Here is a 15,000-nt window from a genome sequence, read left to right on the forward strand (position 1 = left end):
AAAAAGAAATGGAACTTGGAAGGCATAAGTCGACTAAAAGTGCTCTTGTATTCATGTGCAAAAATACGTTTATACTTTATAGTCGATTTATCGTTAACTATTATCTGTATGACAATAGCTCAAACGATAACTACAAAGGCTGGAGCGCTCGGTGTTTGTTTCGATTCTAGCTGATTGCACCTAAGTCCTTCTTTCTATTACTTTTGAAATCACTATTATATATTGGGTACAATATAATAATCAATAGAGAATTGGCTCTATAATAAGAATTTTGCATAAATTATATTACATTTAAGTGTATTTTACGACCGAGCAACGCTTGGCGCCCTGCTAGCATTATATAATGGGTGTCTAAAAAGTCACTGAAAGGTTTTAAACTTATATAAATTCTTTTTTTTTTTTTTTTCATATCTTTCTGTAATTTTAACACAATTTGTATAAGCTATTAGGAATTCTTTTATTAAAAAAAATGCAAAATTCAATCTTTATTTATGAAAAATAATGTCTTTTATATATTGCCCATTTTCAGCTTCGCATATTTGTGCTCTTTCCAAAACAGACTTGACTAGCCACGACTTTTTCTTATAGGGGATATCTTAAAGAGTCAGTTAAGAAACCCCAAACCTTGCAAGACTTAAAGGAAAACATCAGGAACGAAATCGAAATAAGAGTTAAATCTCTCTCCAGAGATTCTGCCATCTGTCATGAATGTAAAGAGCACAATTATGCAAAGCTGAAAATGGGCAACCATTTCAAAGACACTATTTTTTTATAAAGGTTATTTGAATTTTGCATTTAAAAACTTTCTAATGTTTTAGTCAGATCGTGTTAAAATTACAGAAAGACATCATCAAAAAATAATCTATTTAAGTTCGAACCCCTTCAATCGCTTTTTGAACACCTTGTATTGTATATGTTTGTATATGTGCAAAGTAATATAAATTAATGAACGGATAATTATGAATTTTGGATTATATATTCTAGGCCATATGGTGAGTAATATGGGCACATTACTTTTGTTTGTAAACTTTACCTTGTAGTAGTAAAATAGGTTAGATACAAAATATTTAATATAGAAAAGAATTGCTCCACATAATTTTGACTTCTATTAATGAAAAGGTATTTAAAAAGATTGAAAACCGTGCATGAGCGTCAATGATATGCATGCGCTGAGTGAAATAAAAACTATTGAACTGATCATGAATTTTGAGATGTAAAACAAGGCGTACATTAGTTATTTTATTGTAAACTTTACCGGTTAGGGAACGACACCAAAATCTAGTGCTCCTCAAAGAAAACCATGAAAATTTGAAATGAATTCTAGATTTACTAATCACACCCGTATATGTATAAATATACATACATATATACAGGATTTCAAAGTGTAATTTTTTGGACGTAATGGGCTACTATTTGGGGCCATGTCTAGGAAAGATATTTGTTTGTTACATTTAAACTTCTGCATATCAGTACAGCCAGGGAAGCAGGCAGCATGAAGGAAATTCCAAAATCTAGCTGTTCGAGGGGAAAAAAAACTATTGGAATAGAAAGTTTTCTGGCATTTAGGGACAACAACATAGAACTGACTTAGGATAAGTAGAAAAATGTTCGCATTTATTCTTTTTTTTTTTTTTTCCTAGGTGCCAAAAGTTCACTCGCTATCTCATATATTGCAATCGAGCGATTTTTTTTTAAAATTCCGACCGTTCCTTTATGTGCAATTGATTGAATCTCTCTTGCACTTGGTTCACCGGGTATATTTGCTAGATAGTTTTTTTTTTGAAAATCTTTTTCGTGAGTCCGGTTATTCCTATAATTACTGGAATGATTGAGATCTTCCTAAGATTTTAATTTATTTCTTTGCGCACACGCGTTTCTTTGCTAAAAACAATGAATTTCTTAGATTAAAAATGGCTTACGGAAACATAAGAGCATATAAAATCATAGATGTCAGTATAATTTTAATATTTCGAGCTGTCTTCCGTTTTTTTTGGGGGGGGGAGTTTTTTTTCTCAAAAAGAACGAATTCGTTTTATGATCTTGTTTTCCATAAGGAATTTGTCAAATGTAAAGAAATTCATTATATTTAGTCAAAAAGCGCATGTGATATAGTTAGAATTAATACCCAACATAACAATAGTCCGAATAATACAAATTTAAGAAGTCTGGTTTATCTGCTAGCAGCAACCACTGTGACGTCAGAAGATAAACGACAATGAGTGAACTGGCGTTTATTTTATGAAGATCACTGTATGACGCCGCGGGTTAATGGTGAGGGAAGGGAAGCTTGCACACTCCAGTGAAGTATAGTGTATGTAGAGTCAACATCTTATAAAAGATACGAAATTTCCCCCAATTGAGATTTCAATTATTTACAGTGTATAAATATCAGTCGTTCATAAAAGAACCTGGCAGAGATTATGGCTACCTAACGAGGGGCTTATTAAGGAGCCAGGCTTTCGGGGACAATTGGGGTCAATGTTGAAGTAGATTGATTTCTATTTTTTTTTTCTTTACTTTTGTTCGCCTCAAACAAAGCCGTTATATCTTGTATATTTCTACTCTGTAATGGCTGCCAAATATTTCATTTCGTATTTCGACAAGTTTAAGAGCCAATATAATCCGCCGTAAACTTGACTTTTTTTTTTTTTTTTTTTTTTTTTGCGAAGTTTTTTTTTGGGGGGGGGCGGTAACAAATGTATATATTGTATTATATTATATATTTATTTGTGTGTAAGATATTCTAATGAAAACTTTTATACTCAGTAGCTATTTCTCTTCTAAAAGTTTTAGGATCTTAAAAATAATTTTACAGATTCTTATTTAAACATAATCTACTCGGATTGTCTTAATGTATGCATTTACTGGTCTATCATAATATTTTCCATTCTATTATTCATATATCGCTAGCGATGTTTGAATCTTTTCTTTTCTCAAATATGATTTTATGGTCTTTCTTCATCGCTTTGTAAATAAGGCTTTTCGCTTTGTAGTGGGCATTTTGTAGATTGTGTTTAAATGAGAAGCTAAGAATTTTAAAGATTCCCGACAGCTTACTAAATTGTTGATGCGGAATAGCAACTAACTGTAGACACGGAATAAACTTTACTTTTCACATAGTCACATGCTGATGATTCCCTACGAGGATGAAACGCGGACGCCTCCGTGTATCTTAGTCGTTATAAAAACATTTTCATTATATATATATATATATATATATATATATATATATATATATATATATAATTCTAAGCAATTATTGAATGAAATAAGAAAAATAAATACAAACGCATAGAAAAGATAAATTATTTCAATCCGCACATGCTAAATTTGACAAAAGCGACCCGGAAACAAAGGGGAAATCCGCCCTTTATTTGCAAGGAGTTTGACTATTGATCAATGAGAACATAAACTAAGGGAGTAATAATTACGTACGTATAGTCAGAATAAACATGAAAGAAATTGCTAACAACAACAAAATTTCATTTAACCTAATGCTTTCCTGCAGTAATGAAAAATGGGATCTCTGTGTAACTTACTTGCAATAGTCATATTTTTATCATTAAACTCCACTCGCGTATTGGGAATTGTGAAAGTAAATATTGCAAATATGTACACACTATATTTAACTCCCGTTCATCCATAACAAGGCATATCGCCACTTGAATCTAAGGGGATACTATTTGAGGCCATGCCTAGAAAAGATTGACAAGGTGTTGGTTTACGTTACATTCAAACTTCTGTATATCAGTGCAATCAGAGTAGCAGGAAGGGAATTTCAAAGACTAATTGTTTGAGGGAAGAAATTATTAGAGTAGAAAGTTTTCTTGCATTTAGGGACCTCAATAGTGAAGGGGTGAGATTTTATTGCTAAGCGGGCTTGTTAGAAAGATATATACTTCAGAATAAAATTATCTAACAATCAACTGGTATGGAAACCCGTGATTATGAGTTTTACAAAATATTATTGGCTATAATATTCTATAAGTACTATTCCATCTAAATAAAAATTGCTCGATATACAAGATAGAGCAAATAAATCAAATTTTAGTCATTCAATGAATGTAAAAATTTATGAGATAAAATTTTTAAATTTCAAATCGAAAGATTTTTAATTACTCTATGTAAGAAAAAGAATACATTTGAAATATTCTAACTCCTTATCCTATAGGATTTCGATGTCTACCATCTCTCTAGAGAATTATTTGCTATTATTTTCTCCTCTGAAGAAATGGTAAACATAGAAATCCTATAGGATAAGGAGTTATATTTCAAATGTATTCTTTTTCTTACATAGAATAATAATAAAAATCTTTTGATTTAAAATTTAACCATTTCACGTCATAATTTTTTTTTAATTTATTGAATGACTAAAATATATATGTGTGTGTGTGTGTCAAAGGGGGTACAAGTGCAATGAATTCCTCAGAACACATTCCATTAAATACTTGTAAAGCAGGCACGGAGATGCAACATTGCGTCAATGGAGAAAGGGGTTGAAGCTAAGTTGACAAAGTGGGGCCTATTAGATTGAAAACTTTTTTGGGTCCTATCAAAGAGAGAGATGCAGCAGCCCAGATGTGGCAACAATGCTCCATGTTTATATTTTATGCGTTTATACATGAATTTGCACGCACGCACACACACACACACACACACACACACACACACACACACACACACACACACATCGACCTAAGGATGGCGCATGTTTAATACACCTTATTTATACCAGCAGATCAACATCTTTTATTTTTATTTTATTTTATTATTTTTTTTTATTTATTTTTTTCAATTTCATTCTTTGGTTCTTTTACTTCATTTATTTCTCGCCCACAAACGTTATCCAATCTTTAAAACCCCATTGTACCATAATCAAGTTGTAACGTCTTCAATCTCAACCCTTGATCCACGCTTCCACCCTCTACCAACCTCTCAAGAATCCTTGATCCACGCTTCCAGCCTCTACCAACCTCACAAGCAAAAGTCAATCAATTTGTTTATACAGGGCGGACGTTGTCTGAAGGGGGGGGGGGCAGGGTCGATTAATTATAACGAGATTGCAACATTATTGACGCATGCGTCGTGCGCTGTCTGATATTTATTTTTAGGGGGTTATTTTTTGTTTTTGTTTCTTTTTTTCTTTTTTTTTTTTTTCTCCTCAACCAAATCTAAAGACACGTGCAGGCGAGTCTATCAGTTGATAGAGTGGATATCAGGAAGAATGAGGAGTATTTGGCAACAGTCAGTTTGTTTTTGTTTTTTTTTTCTGAGAGAAAGAGTATGGACGAGAAATACAGCAAAACAGTGAAACCGGAAAATAAATTAAAAATAATAAAAATTAAAACAAATTTAAAAAAAATTAATTAAAGATAAATTTTAAAAACATTATTTTAAAATTACATTAGAATACATTCCTTTTTTTTTTTTTTTTTTTTTTTTGAGATTTTCTTCTTGGATGTTATTCTCGCAGTGTTCCAGCTGCTGTGACCTTCGGCCTTCTTCAGGGCTTTAATGCAACGGATAAAACTGCTAATCGGTTTTAAGTGACATTCTTCCCAGGGGTTGAAGGTTCAGTCTTCAGCGCGGGCGATATTAAGGATACAGCTGCGAATTATCTGACTTTTTTCTGTCATGACTAGAGCTATGGCAAGAGAATGTTCATTATTTTGACTCTCTAGTATATATCCGTTAATATCTTATGCTTTTAGATAGAATAGTGTGGTTCTCGATTGATTAACTGTGCTGGATATATACTCGAGAGTCAAAACAATAATAAAAAATATTCTCATGTCATAGCCCTAGAAATGACTAACGGAACCCGAGCAATCTTTACCCGTTGAATTTAATAACGGGTTCCATTCGAAATTCACTAGTTTCTCCAAGTTCGACAAGACTCGTTTGAAGAATGGAAAAAGTTGCAGCAGCCGAAACGTTGTGAGAATAATGTTTAAGGTTCGAACAGTGGGCCGAACAATTCGAATAATCCAACTTATTTACACTCATCTAATAAATCCCGACATTATCGCTTTTAAAATTGTCCCAAAATTATGTCGTTCTGTCGATTAAAACAGTACGACTTTAAATAAATGCATTTCAAAGTGATATTTGCCTTGGTTTGTTTGTTATTGATTTGAAGAACATTTAACTGAGATTTTTTTTTTTTTTTTTTTACTGTAAAAAGACACTTTTTGTTAAAAAAAAATGATTAAATTACTACAATTTAGAGGTATATTCTTATTTTTATCTTTTTTTTTTTTTTTTTCAAATAAGATTTAACTCACAATGACGATTTTTTTTTAATGGGAGAAGTCGCTCAATAATTCAAAAGTTATAATCTTAATAATAAATTATTCGCATTTATGTAGAAGAAATCTTGAAATCTTTACGAGGTTTAGATTAGTAATGTGCAGATAACTTTTTCAGGGTAGGTACCCAAGTGAAAAAAGTTTCTGTAGGGCACAAGCCTATAATACATCCTCTGAAAAGGACACTTTCAGAACAGAAGTAAAAGGGGCAGGTGCTTGGGCACCCCTAGGACAACCCTCTGCACGTCCCTGGTCCAAATACTTATGTTTATTTATGTAATTATTTACTCACTAGGGTTTTCCACACAATTCATTATCAGTGATTTCTCATCGACAAAAACCAGTGATAATCAGTTGAAGTCTTAAAAACAACTCCCCTCGGGTTTCCATTTCTCTGCATCGCTTTTTTCTGTACTATTTGTCTGCATATCTAAATTGCACGCATTTGCATAGTTCCTAGTAAACTGCTTTTCCGACGCAGTGATGCGTTTTTGTTTGTTTGTTTTTTTTTGTTTTTTTTTTGTTTTTTTTGTTGCTTTCTTTTGGATTTTGTTTGCTGTATTTACTTGTGTAATTTACCGTTTCTTTTCTTTTTTGTTTTTTCCACCCACAGTCTACATTTACTGTTTTCTTTAGTTTTTCGACTCTTAAATTTAGTATAGTTTGTTCTGGTCGCGTTGTTCCATGCCACTATCAGTAGCGATTCCGTTTCTCTATTCAGGTGACCTTTTTATAGCCATGTGCAGGTGCTTTCATATGTCTCGTCTCGAATCGGTTTTATCAATAATCCGTGTAGATGATTTTCTTCATATTTTTTTTTTTCTTTTCTAGTTGTTCTAGTTTTCAGTTTATATTTTCTGCATTGCTCATTTTCCTGTGTCTCTTGTTGTAATGATCTGTTTTCTGTTGGAGGTTATAGATTGTGTGTGTGTCGTACACATTATCTTCTATACTTAACAATCATCCCCCTTTCCCTTCTTTTTACGTAAAGTGGTTTAATATCATTTAACTTTAGTGCATGGGATATTGCCATTAGTTTTCTTGTTGGAGACCGAAGTTTTTTCCGGGTTTTTTTTTATCTTATGTATGGTCAAGAATATCTTACTCTAGATGCTGCCCAGATTATTATTTTTAGCAGATTTGCACTAAATAATTTGTTTCTAGTGTAGCGTTACCCACATTTAAATACGTTAACATGTAAACACCCAGGACCCAACACGTTGCAGAAGACTCGGACGCAAAGGTGACAAAGAATATGTAAAAGGAAAGAACTTAAACTCCTGTTTCAGGTTTTAAAAGACCTTCATCCCTCAATCTCCTTCCTTGCGTGACTTCTTGTGACGTCACCTACGTCTCTAACATAATCGTCTTTAACGTCCTCTCTCCTTTTTATAGTCATTCTTTTTCTTACTGTGACATCATTGCGCACAGTTGTGTATTTGCATATAGCCGCCATTACGCGCGTTTATGTTGTATTACACTAGGAGTTTTTATTATTATTATTATTATTTTTATTATTATTATTATTATTATTAACACGGCAGACTTTCGGATTAATTCATATAGATAAATATTAGCATTCTTCATAATCACATACGAATCCGAAGATTCTATTGTTGGCAGTGGTTCCGATATATTTCTAGTAAAAATTCTTTTTTAGAAAGACATCGGGTACTTACGAGAGGAACCACGTGAAGGTCACCAACATCATGAGTGGATGTGATTTTTGTGGATCGAACTGGATTCGAACTTGGTTGTCAGTCCGTGTCGTTAACTTTTTCTTTTTAACTTATAATTTAGAAATTTGTGGCAATTTGTTGAAAATCAAGTCGGCACCTTCCCCTCTCCCCCCTTTAAAAAAATCTGGAAAGAAACCTGTAAACATGTAAACAAAAATATAAAACGTTTGTTTATGGGGATCAAAACGATCATTGAATTTAAAACGGTAAAAAAAATATAGTGTCGCAGAGAAAAAGCAATAAAGTACGCATTCTTTCCATTATGAACTATTACAGCTTACGTCTCGTCGAATAATCTATCTTGCTTTCTAGCAAGCGATGTTCAATTCATTTGAATATTTTTCGTTGAAAATTAATGAAAAATATTTTCAATGTTTTATATATATATATATATAGAGAGAGAGAGAGAGGCTAGGAAGACCTTTTAGTAACATGTTTAAGATTTAAAGGTTGAAAATTTCTCAAGGTTATATAGCAAAAATAGAACAATAAAATTATAAATAAACAACAGAAAACATCTATTAAAACTTTACACAAATATTTAGGCAAATTTGACATGCAGATACGCTTCATGTGCGCTTTATATACTGCTTTTTTATGTATTATTAATTTGCATAATAGTGATCTATTTTGCTTGTAATATAGGAGATATACAAGTATCTAAAATTTTTAATGAATGAATCTTTGTATATCTACCTAATATCTTGTATTTTATAATACATTGTTATATAGTGATGGGACGATTTCAATATTTTTCCGATTCCGATACTTTATAAAATATAAATATTTAACTATACAGTTTCTACTTTTTATCCCATTATCGTCAAAACACATGTTGAATGTGCGGATATTTTCGCAAATGTAAAAATATATTCGTTGAGATGGTCTATAGATTTTAGTGTTGTTTGTAGTTCAAAATCAATAAATATGTTTCATTTTTATGATTATTACCAGCGGTTGAACATTTGGCTTTAAACAAAATCAAATAAAAAAAAAAAAAAAAAAAAGAAAAAAGAATTGTTTTTTGACATGGGCATGTTTTCTTTTTCGATTCCGATACCCCCAAAAGTTCCGATTTTCCGGTTCACGATTTCGATTAATCGTCACACACACACATATGCACACACACACACACACACACACACACACACACTTTTGCTTTTCGATTAAACTGCAAATAATTTGTCTACTGCTTTCGTAATATTTCTGTTTTTTTTTTTTTTTAACCAATTTTATTCGAACGATCCGTATTTCTTTTCATTTAAATTGCAAATGACATCTTTAAAGACGGATCTAAAATGAATTGCTTTTATTTAAATAAGGGCAAATATATCACATTTAAACACGACATGTGTTCGCGACTGCATACACTTAGAAAATGTGACGTCGGAGATGTTTTTGTTGTCAAAATCTGACTAGATTAAAACGAAAAATATTAATAATTGCTATTTCTATCTAATGTCCCCCCCTCCCATCACCATGTACGTGTGTGCGTGGTCACTCCCTTAATATTTCTCTCATATATGTATATATTTCTATATATACATATAGACGTACAAAAATGTTTAAAGGCACATATACACAAGTTTATGCATATATATATATATATATATATATATATATATATATATATATATATATATAGCCAGTAGAGTTTAGTTTCCTAGAAGTACATCCAATGAAACATGTCTACCAAAAGAGTGCTCAATAAGTGAACAGAGCAGGTATATTAAATTTATTTATACAAACATTAATGGCATTAATGTTTGTATAAATAAATTTTATATATATATATATATATATATATATATATACACTCGTGTTGGGACGATTAATCGGGTATCGGAATAATCGGTATCAAAATCGGTAAAGAAAATTATGCGTATTTTCCGATGCCAAAACGATTATTTTAATTGGCATTTTTATTTGATTTTGCTTAAATCAAAATCTACTGATAGTAATGATAATATAATGAAAATCTGTTCGTCTTATATTACCAGTAAAACTAGAATCGATAGATTTTCCATTCACAGGTGTATTTTGTACGTTTGAGAAAATACCTGCATATTTAACATTGTTTTATGGTAATATTTAGAAATTTCTAAAGAATCGGAATTGGTAATTGTATCGGAATCGGGAAAAATATTAGAATCGCTCTATCACTAATATATACAGTTGTCACGTATTCACTTACATTTAAACTGCATATACATGCATGTGTGACATCTAAATTGAAATCTTTTTGTTTTCAAATCCAAACTAGATTAAAACGAAATACATCTCTCCATATCTCTCCACATTTCTCTACGTCTCTCCACATTTCTCTACGTCTCTCCACATTTCTCTACGTCTCTCCACATTTCTCTACGTCTCTCCGCACTTCTCTATATCTCTCCGCACTTCTCTATATCTCTCCGCACTTCTCTATATCTCTCCGCACTTCTCTATATCTCTCCGCACTTCTCTATATCTCTCCGCACTTCTCTACATCTCTCCGCACTTCTCTACGTCTCTCCGCACTTCTCTACGTCTCTCCGCACTTCTCTACGTCTCTCCGCACTTCTCTACATCTCTCTACACTTCTCTACATCTCTCTACACTTCTCTACATCTCTCTACACTTCTCTACATCTCTCTACACTTCTCTACGTCTCTCTACACTTCTCTACGTCTCTCCACACTTCTCTACGTCTCTCCACACTTCTCTACGTCTCTCCACACTTCTCTACGTCTCTCCACACTTCTCTACGTCTCTCTCCACACTTTTCTACGTCTCTCTCCACTTCTCTACGTCTCTCTCCACTTCTCTACGTCTCTCTCCACTTCTTTACGTCTCTCTCCACTTCTTTACGTCTCTCTCCACTTCTCTACGTCTCTCTCCACTTCTCTACGTCTCTCTCCACTTCTCTACGTCTCTCTACACTTCTCTACGTCTCTCTACACTTCTCTACGTCTCTCTACACTTCTCTACGTCTCTCTACACTTCTCTACGTCTCTCTACACTTCTCTACGTCTCTCTACACTTCTCTACGTCTCTCTACACTTCTCTACGTCTCTCTACACTTCTCTACGTCTCTCTACACTTCTCTACGTCTCTCTACACTTCTCTACGTCTCTCTACACTTCTCTACGTCTCTCTACACTTCTCTACGTCTCTCTACACTTCTCTACGTCTCTCTACACTTCTCTACGTCTCTCTACACTTCTCTACGTCTCTCTACACTTCTCTACGTCTCTCTACACTTCTCTACGTCTCTCTACACTTCTCTACGTCTCTCTACACTTCTCTACGTCTCTCTACACTTCTCTACGTCTCTCTACACTTCTCTACGTCTCTCTACACTTCTCTACGTCTCTCTACACTTCTCTACGTCTCTCTACACTTCTCTACGTCTCTCTACACTTCTCTACATTTCTTTACTGTATCAATTCCTTGTTTTCTTCATATTCCTCCCTTTATAAATATACACATATAGATATATATCGGGAACAGACATTTACATCTTGATATAGAACACATACTCGCACATATGCACACACATTAGAATATACACATGAACAGTAGACACAAACATATGTGCATATAGACAGTAGCACGCATATATACGTCTATATTTATATACACACTTATGGATGAGGGGATAACTTACATTGTGTTTGTCTTTGAACATTTTATTCAATAATGTAATATTTTTTTATCCATAATCAGTGAATTTGTTTTTATCATATAGAGAAATACAGAGATAAATAGATAAAAATATTGATAAGAAAATTTTAGATTCAATAACTAAAACAATTACGTTATTCTCAGGAGATCATATAACGCACAATATATTTATTAAATCAAATCTGATGTTTTCTATCTTAATTATTTAAAAAAAAAAAAAGACTGTTTGGTTCCTCTATCAGAACACTAGTTTGTTTTCAAACTGATTTCGATTAAATCCACTGAAAATTATCTGAAATGAAATTGATAAAGTTAATTTTACTGATGAGGAAAATCGTAATAGTTTTTCAAACTTATAATTTATGCATATATATAGCATATATATATATATATATATATATATATATATATATATACTAGCATTTAAGCCCGGTGTATGTTCATCAAAAAAAAAAAAAAAGCAGTCAATTTTTTAACTTTGAGCCCTATTATGACCCCTTAAAATTTATTGTTTTTGGCTCAAATCTAGTTATTAAGTTAGATTCATGTCCAAGGAACCTATATCTAAAATTTCAAGTGTTTAGACAAAAATTGTCGGAGGAATTTGGTAGAGTGCTCAAAGGTTAAATCCTTGAACTTTGACCCCTTAACAGCCAAATTTCTGGCCGAAAACCGATCACAAAGACTTTCCCAAATCTTAGTACCCTGAATATCAAATTTCTAGTCTGTATACACACACACACACGTTCACTTTTATAGATATATAGATAGATTAAACAAAAATATATACGTATACATGAATATATATGGAAACAATTTTGTGTTTACTGTAAACTTTTTGCGCAAATATTATGCACGTATAAATCATGTAGAATATCTGCATGAATATAATTACACGTAATAGTTAACTACAGATGATCATCCCATAAGAAAACCGAAAAAACTAATAGGGAATTAATTAAAATGAATGTTTAAAATATGCAAATTAGTTAGATCTAGTTGTTTAGTTGCTAGTGAATGCAATTCCACAACCCATATATAATAAAATTATATTTTTTTTAAATAGAAAAGAGGGCTTTTAATATGAATATCAATACACACAAAAGAAAAACGAATTTATAGGAGTATGGATATATATAATATGATTCCACAATAAACGAGACAACCATATTATCACAATATGTTTTATTATACGATGTATTTCTTTAGTGGTACAATTGTTTTCATAACAATTCGGACAAGCTTCAGCTGTATCTCGTTAAAAGAATATCTTACAGGCCAGGATCAGCGTGATTGTCCTTAGTCAATGGAGGGGGGACCTTTCTAATATTGGGGCAATTTTATTTTTGTATACTTTCAGAGTTCCCCTTTTTTGATGAGCTGGTTCTCCCCACATTAAAAACAATCTTGTCACATTTGATTTCGTGGGGGGGGGGCGCAAATAAATACCTAGTTTAAGCTTGTCCAAAATAAAACACATTGTGATAGTGTGGATGTCTTGGTTATTGTGGAATCATATATATATATATATATATATATATATATATATATATATATTATAACTTACTATATATATATATATATATATCTATATATATATATATATATATATATATACGCGCTAGATTATTAATAGTGGTAATCGTTGAGTTTAATTAACTGAGTCAATTAATATTCACTCTGGTTTAATTGGTATATGAACAGTATCGGAATTTAATATTATTTGGTTACACATTTGTAGACAAGTTTCGGTCATACTATGGATAATCGACCTCTTTTGGCCATCACTTTTATTTTACGACTGCGTTATGTTAATTTAAATAATTATAGTCGAAATAAAATGATTGCAAATGCAAACATGATTACTCTTATTGCTTTGAAAGGAAAATTGAAAACGAAACTCGGAGGCTGTGCCCATATTTTTCTATAAAAAGCCGTCTAAAATATTTTGTAATAAACTGAAATTTGAGGAATAATAAAGTGACTTAACTGTTCGATTTTACAAAAATCAGATATGTTCGAATTTTTAGGAAGTGCCCCCTGCCTCTTTTGCATGTAACTATACTAAATTTAGTTTACATTTTGACCCCTTGTGCAATTAGTTTAAGAGTGAATCCTGTATAGACATACCTATTTTATAAGTATATATAGCTATTTATTAAGTTTATGTAGTTTGCTTGAAGCATTGTGTAATATATATATATATATATATATATATGTTACGAGAGAGAGAAAAATAATTTATTGATGGCGATTACAATACGCGTATATTTGTAGGGATAGAATAAAATAAATAAAAACTCTTTAGGTCATGGCATTTCGAAGCTAAATGCTTTTCTCGAAGAAAAGAGGTACCAAAAATAAAGTGTAGATAAAAGCCGTCCTGAGAACATTCTAATTGGAAATGAATGATGTATATATTAAGAAATATTAAACAAAATATAAGAATAAGCAACAGAATAAATCTACTAAGAGGGAATTAAGCAGTTTCTTAATATATACATCCTTCATTTCTAATCTCAATATTCTTAATGCGACTTTTATTTATATTTTGTATAATGTTGGCCCTTCGCCTCTTTTAGTGAGAAGCATTTAGCTTCGGAAGTCCATGATCTAAAGAGGTTTTTATCTTCATTTTATCTTTTCTTATTTGATCTGATGATATAATAACTATGTAAATTGTAATTCCCCAGCTTTTATTTGTGGTTTTGTGTGGTTAAATTGGGAACTGAAAGTAGTAGGGTAACTAATATGGCATATTCATCATCAAGTTTCAGCTTTAAACTCGAACTTTATGGTGTTTTAAATCTTATTTGGATTCATCGGACTACTGTTCTCATCTTGAGTGATTTTTCTTTCACAACGTTTCGGTCGATGTAACCTCCGATCTTCTTCAGGCGTATCTTGTCAGAATTGGGAATGTTTCTGTTGAACTCGAATTTGGACGGAACCCGAGTTCGACAGAAACATTCCCGAGTTCGACAAAGATACACCTGAAAAAGATCGGAGATTACATCGACCGAAACGATGTGAAAACCATGAGAACAGTAGTCCGATGAATCCAAATAATATGAATGACCAATCCTCATCTCAAAAGTTAAGAAACGTGTTTTAAATTTGTTTATTGAAAACTAAGTTTTTAACATCCTCTGTCACAAATACGAATCTGCTTGTAAATAGACGAGTTTATTTTTCGCATAAGTTAATAAACGAAATTGTGCCTTTCCTACATAGTAATATACCCCCCTTTTTATTATTTAGACTCGTCCGTAATGGATCGCTGGAAG

At 32.1% G+C, this 15,000-nt stretch overlaps 1 protein-coding gene across 4 annotated transcripts in view; it reads left to right on the top strand.

Moving 5' to 3' along the window:
• The window catches only part of LOC145268272 (homeobox protein OTX2-like), a 160,595-nt gene that overhangs the window by 121,531 nt on the left and 24,064 nt on the right, over window positions 1–15,000 (top strand). For 2 of the 4 annotated variants that reach the window (XM_080123640.1, XM_080123641.1), the window contains one exon: window positions 14,975–15,000. This exon is cut by the window's right edge and continues 28 nt beyond it. The exons of the other annotated variants lie outside the window; for them this stretch is intronic. In XM_080123640.1, the coding sequence (XP_079979766.1) occupies window positions 14,975–15,000 (26 nt within the window). The remainder of the gene's footprint in view (window positions 1–14,974) is intronic. 4 annotated transcript variants of the gene reach the window in all.

This window comes from Euprymna scolopes, chromosome 43 (assembly GCF_053919585.1).
Source record: "Euprymna scolopes isolate OS-2025 chromosome 43, ASM5391958v1, whole genome shotgun sequence".
Taxonomy (NCBI): domain Eukaryota; kingdom Metazoa; phylum Mollusca; class Cephalopoda; order Sepiida; family Sepiolidae; genus Euprymna; species Euprymna scolopes.